Source organism: Lathyrus oleraceus, chromosome 2, assembly GCF_024323335.1.
Source record: "Lathyrus oleraceus cultivar Zhongwan6 chromosome 2, CAAS_Psat_ZW6_1.0, whole genome shotgun sequence".
NCBI lineage: Eukaryota > Viridiplantae > Streptophyta > Magnoliopsida > Fabales > Fabaceae > Lathyrus > Lathyrus oleraceus.
The window spans coordinates 477,590,531-477,596,651 of record NC_066580.1 but is presented as its reverse complement, the minus strand read 5'-3'; the positions used below and the strand labels follow the sequence as shown (position 1 = coordinate 477,596,651).

General features: G+C 32.1%; 1 protein-coding gene across 2 annotated transcripts; it reads left to right on the top strand.

The window, feature by feature from the left end:
• The first annotated feature begins 668 nt into the window (after positions 1-668).
• On the top strand, positions 669-5,915 carry LOC127120578 (uncharacterized). Of its 2 annotated transcripts, XM_051051051.1 has the most exons (8): positions 683-993; positions 1,202-1,290; positions 1,552-1,627; positions 2,324-2,373; positions 2,478-2,798; positions 3,818-3,856; positions 4,034-4,148; positions 5,577-5,915. In XM_051051051.1, the coding sequence occupies exons 1-8, from the start codon at positions 858-860 to the stop codon at positions 5,633-5,635; spliced, it is 885 nt and encodes a 294-aa protein (XP_050907008.1). In that variant the 5' UTR covers positions 683-857; the 3' UTR covers positions 5,636-5,915. The 2 variants fall into 2 exon arrangements, with proteins under 2 accessions (XP_050907007.1, XP_050907008.1); XM_051051050.1 differs by lacking the exon at positions 5,577-5,915 and having other exon boundaries at positions 669-993; positions 4,034-4,367.
• Positions 5,916-6,121: the final 206 nt, after the last annotated feature.

Sequence of the window (6,121 nt, the reverse complement as noted above, 5' to 3'; positions counted from 1 at the left end):
ATTATAATTGTATTTTTTTTTAAATTTGGGTCCATTTTTGAAATTAGAACGGGACTTCCGATATGATTTGGCCGGTCCTGGGCAATGCAGACATGCAAACCCCAAAAATAATGGTTTGATTGTTATTTTCAACCAACAAACTTGTTTTAGAGTATGTATAAACTATCATTCATGCAATTTCTACTCATTCTCATTTAAATCATCATATTCTACTCATTTATACAAAAACTCAAAAAACTTATCAAAACATCAAAGCTTATAAATTTAGACTTTACTTTAATGTTGGATGATGTATCTAATGTATTGGATGATGTATCTAATGTATTTGATGTTGATTGAAGAACCTAAGTTTAGTTGTTTGATTTTGGACTTGATTGATGAAAATTTCTTTGAGAGAGTTTGAAAAAGTTTTGAATTTTTTTAGAAACGAGGAAGGAGAAGGGCATAGGCGTGATTTAAACTCCAATATCATCCGTAGGTACATTTTTAATATAAATTTAAAGATGCATCTCCGAAATATTTTAATGTTAAGTCAGAATTCTATATACTTAAAATGTATTCGAAGAGATATCTTTGAAATCTAAAAACATTTTTAGGGAGCATTAAGAAATTATCTAATTTTAAATTAATTATCTAATTTTAAATTAAGCGCTAAAGAATCATGAATAGGCCCAAAATCAGCAAGCCAGATCCATTAGTTTTCATTTCCATTGATTCAAGCTTGGCTGTAACCGCCACGTTGGTAGGTGTTACAGAACCGCAACCAACACCTGTCTCCGATGCTCCACTCACTGCAACAGTGGAAGAAGAAGACGGAGGAATATTATTGCTAGCTTAAAGAAGACTAGTATTGAGGAATGGAAACCAAAAACGAAGGAAATGCAATTCGAATTGGAATTGAGAATCCATTTACTTTCAAAGTTGGTCAAGTATTTACTGGTTTTGGAATCGGTTGTGGCGTCGGAATCGGCGTTGGACGCCCTTTAAATTTAGGTATTTTCCTCCTCTTCTCTCCCAATTTCACATTATGGACTTGAAAAATTTCTTCAACCCCAAAACTCCTCAAAATTCTCCTACTCACAAACCTAGTATATCTTATTATCTATATCGTGTTTTCTGTTAATCAGCTTCCATTTTTTAAACTTAATAATTTATTGAGCAACATTACTGAAATTGTTATCTTATTATGATTTTGTTGCAGCTGCAATACCTATGTTGAATCAAGTAATGAGTGCTACTAGGGGTGCAACTGATGCATTTTCTGGTGTTACCAGGCATGTAAATACTTCTGTAAGTAAGGCAATTATCCTCTTGAACATGGACACCTCTTAAAAAATGTGTCAGTGTCGGTATCTAAAACTGATAATAACATCTGTGATTACGTTTAATTTATTCGTTTTTTAAAATTATTACGAGTGTTGACATGTCAGTGTCGGTGTTGTGTTTCCGGTGTCCGTGCTTCATACCAATTATCACAATTATGCCTTTATTCTTGTTTGTTCCCTTGCTTTTGACGAAATAGTTGTTTCTCATATAAATATGTTGGTACAGTTGAGGAAGTTTGGAGCTAAAAATATTGAAGTGGGTGTTGGATGTGGAGTTGGTTTTGGTCATGGTTTTGGAGCTGGTATGTCATATTTTCAATTCTTTACCGATGTTCTAGCATTTTGTGATTTTTGTATCATTAGATTGTTGTAGTAACCTATAAAATATCATATTGAATTCAATGATAAGAAGTCGTTTTTCTTGTCTTTGCTTCTATTTTGGTTAGGTGTTTAATCTAGTAATTGTTAGTTGGATCTGTTTAATTATCAATCTATCTGTTGTGGCACTATTAGCAATTTTTAGCTCATACATTGTCTGAGAATATATAGATAATTTGTTCAGAGTAGTTCCCAAAATTATTCATTTAAGAAATAGGAACATGAGATTCTGATGTTTTAAAGTTTTACGTCCTCACATAGTCTTAAACATCATCCTAGGAGGTAGCTTTCTAGCATGCATTGATTTTACAGCTAACTGTCCTATCTATCATATATCACATACATACATATTGGTTATGCATTCCATGAAAATGTTCATAAAGCTTTGTGTCTGTGGCTCACTGTATCTGTATGTTGCCATTATCCTGTGATATATTAAGTAAAACTCAAGGGAAATAAACCATTGGATGCTTCAAATACGAGCGCTATTCTTCTATGAAAATTAGTTGTCATATATTTATGGGTGGATTCTGCTTTGATTATTTGAGTGGACATAGACTCTCCATGCCATGTTAACATTCTTCAGTTGATAGCTGAGTTTTTAATATTTATTATGGCAGGACTTGCTGTAAAACCTGGAGTGTTGAATCAAATTCAATCTTGCCTTGTAGTATGTGAAACTTCTCTCATTTAAAAAGTATTGTCTTTTAATATCTTCCTTTATATTCCTTTTTGTATCGGATCTTTAAATGTTTGAATACTTTAATGTTCTAGATAACAATGACCAAGGTGATGATGAAGTTTGGACTTACTCCCAGTTTACCATTTAGTCCGGGTGCATTTCCCTCATCCTTACAAAGTGTCACAAGCACAGTCAGTACAGGAAGCATGATGCCGTTAGTAACTAAATCGGCTGATCAATTATCTCAAGGTCTAGCAGGATCTCAAGCAATGAACATTGGTTTGGCTTTTGATAAAACTGCAATAAAAGACACTGCAGTTGACACTACATATGGCAGCCGAACTGAGAAGGTTCTTAACAACTTTTTGCAAAATCCACTGTTGAAGGGAGAAGGAGGAGCTTCCGGTGAAGCGGTATGCTCTCATTTACTCACTTTCATACATGACAATTAAATATTGATGCATTTTTCTTCTAATCAGTAAAGCACGGGGAGTTTATTTTTACATATAGAATTGAAAATGCTTTCTAACTTTAGAACTTTTGCATACACTTTATGCTTCACATAAATGGATGGTCAAAGAATTTGCATTCAGTATTGAGAAGAATTTTGAAAGAAGATATAGACTGTAGGTGAATTTTCCACTTGGAAAGAGATTTTATTTAGGGTTACCATCGAGGTCCATGGCTAGTATGAAGATGGGCGGGTAGGCTAAAATTGAGGTAAAATAGCCTCCATGGAATCAAGCAGTCTCCAAGGTTACTTCCTACCACGTGACTTGTATAACGGCTCCTAGGCAGTATGTGATTCTTGGATATGTTGCCAAAAGTGTTTGGCTTGCAAAGTATTCTTGGGTATAATATGAAATTTCCAAAAACACTCTATAATTCCTATGACGAGGTTTTGGTGATAGTGCAAATTGGTAATGTAATTGCAGAGGCCACAATGCTGCTATTATGGTGGTGCTTCTGGTCTGATGGGTAGAAAGGATGGATGGGTTAGTGATGGGGTTGGGTAATGTTGTTTTCTTAAAATGGTATTCATAGGCATAAAAAAATATCATCTCTCCCTGGAAGCTTGGATTTTGGCCTAATCATGGACATGTTACATCATTCATTGAAATATATATTTTTAAAATAGATTCATACACTCTGCAATCCTATAAAACAAAATGTGAACACTTTATATTGATAATGCATCTATCATGTTGTAAATATCACATTTGTTAAGTATTTATTTTACACTCCTCACTCTCAGAAAGGTGTTCGACATGACAAAATTAATTATGAAATGATTTTCATTACTATAAAGTGTTCGGCGTGACAAAATTATCATCATTTATATTATTCCCTCCTTTCCACTTGTGTGAGTTTTATCTTTAGTGATTCAAATGTTATATGAAATTTTGATTCTAATATCTAAGATTCATTGTAGGCTGGACGCATGATCACAGAGAACAAAATACTTCAGATGGTAATTTTCTTCTTCTAATTAGTATTGATTCTGTGACCGAGATATTAAATCACCTTTTATAATATACTAAATAGTTAAATACTGATAGACTGAATCTTATAATCAGAGTATATGCTTCTTGTTGAAATTTTCAACGTTTCTATTGTTTCTATTTGTTAAAGTTTTCTATTGTTGTAGGTTTTGAAACACCAGCAAATGATAGAAGAACTCGTGGAGGAAAATGAGAAGCTTAGGCAGATACTAGTGGAAGAGCTGAAAGTACCATCGAGCAAACTTGAATCGGGTTCTTCAGGTAGAATTAGAAATAAGTTACCATGTACTGATTGTTTTGAGTGCCGAAGAAAACAAAGAAGAAAGTAGGTTCAGATTAATAATTACTAATATACTCATCGACGTGTTTGCACGTTGATCCTTAAAGGGGCACCCCTTAAGAGTGATACCCTTAGTTTTTTTTCGACTTTTTACTTTCATATTACTGGAGTGGAAATAGTATAAGCAAATGTTTATCGCCTCTTCTTCTCTCCCTTCCCTTATATTAAAATTGAAATTTTATTTTACTACCCCACACTTTGATCTTGATCTGGCACCCCACATATTTAGAGAAAAAGAAACATGCACTTGGATTCCGTCACATCACATTTTTATTTTTAAAATACTGATATGATTTGACAATATAAAATATTTTGATTGAATATCAGGGTAATACCTTTGTTACAACAAAATTTAACCAAAAAAAAAAGCAAATCAAACTTCCTTTGTTACAATTGAAAAATCCAGTATGAAAAATCTGATAGAAAAGAAAAACTGAAATTAACACTATTGAATTTTTTTAAAAACCGGTGGAAACTCGTAGATTTTTGAAAAATCTGATAAAAATCTATAGATTTTTTAAAAAATCCGATAGTATATTTGAAAAATCTGATAAAAATTTATGGAGTTTTGGAAAATAATTTTAAATTCTGAAAAATTTGAAAAATCTAATTAAAAGGTCAAAAAAGTCCGGTAAAAACTCATGTACCTCAACAAATCCCATCAAAACTCATAAAATTCTTTAAAAATTCAAAAAATATTATTTTTTTAAAAACATAAAAAATCACAAAGGATATTATGACAAAAGTATCCCTCATGTGGGGGTGTGAGGTCAAAGTTTTAGGGTGGCAGCATAAAATCTCATTAAAATCCCTTCTCTTCTCTCTGGTGAACCAAGCTGGCCTTAAGGCTTAAGGCCCATGGGATTAAATTTGGTGCGTCTACCAGCCTAAATTTTGTGGGAGAATTACTACTATTTACACCAGTGTTTCTCTCTTTTCTGTACAAAAATACTTCTACAATATTAGAAGGACATCAACTGTGTTGGAATTATAATTCTGAAATACAAAAAAGAAAAACACAACTTGAATCTCTTTTTTTCAATACACAATAAAACATTTAATAAAATATCACATTTTGGAAATTGGAAATATAAATATGGAATACTGTTATATTAAGAATCTGAATCATGTCACTGTTTTTGGAATTTAAATTCTGGTACTTAACAGATTGAAAAAAATAATAATTCAAACTTTGTTTCCTTAGATTATATTTTAGAAGCAAGACATATTTTAACCCTCTCATATCATAGTAGTATCATTTTAATCATTAAGTGAAAGGTGAACATAAAGTCTTCTTATGTTGGAACATAGGCCTTCTTAAAACACAACTTTTGTTTGTGTGTTTGCAGATCGTTACAACCGGTGTCTGAAAGGAGAGAATGATAGTCGAAAAGCTAAAAACCAATAGAAAAATCTTTCGATATGATGGGGAATTTTCATGCCTAATTATTAATTTGACAAGTACGTTTTCTTAATGTGTGAATATAGCGAGCATTCCATAAATAGGGAAATATTTACACACATGAAAAAATATAATAATTTGAAGTCATCGTGATAGAATCAAATGCTTTATTTGTTATTTGATGTGTGGTACTACATTCTCAGCGTATGAATTCTCTTCATTTTAACTTTTAGCATACATGAATGTGTGTTGTTATAATGAGGAAAGTTTTAAATGCTTGTAAGGATTCTTTTGTGTCAAAAGGGAACAATTAGGCCAAGGATGTGTCCACCTCTTCTATTCTCCACTATCAATATTGTGCTTTTTAGAGAATTTCAATCAACTAAAAAAAAGTTCTTATATGATAAACATTATTCTCTTTATCCCACTTTTTTATATCATTAAATCAACCATAACATGTGACAATTACTAAAAAGTTATTCATAACCCTTT

Coding starts and splice junctions, on each gene's coding strand:
- LOC127120578 (XM_051051050.1), top strand. CDS start 858: ATGGAAACCAAAAACGAAGGAAATGCAATTCGAATTGGAATTGAGAAT. Junction 1,291..1,551: donor CCAGGCATGTAAATACTTCT/GTAAGTAAGGCA, acceptor ATGTTGGTACAG/TTGAGGAAGTTTGGAGCTAA. Junction 3,857..4,033: donor AGAACAAAATACTTCAGATG/GTAATTTTCTTC, acceptor CTATTGTTGTAG/GTTTTGAAACACCAGCAAAT.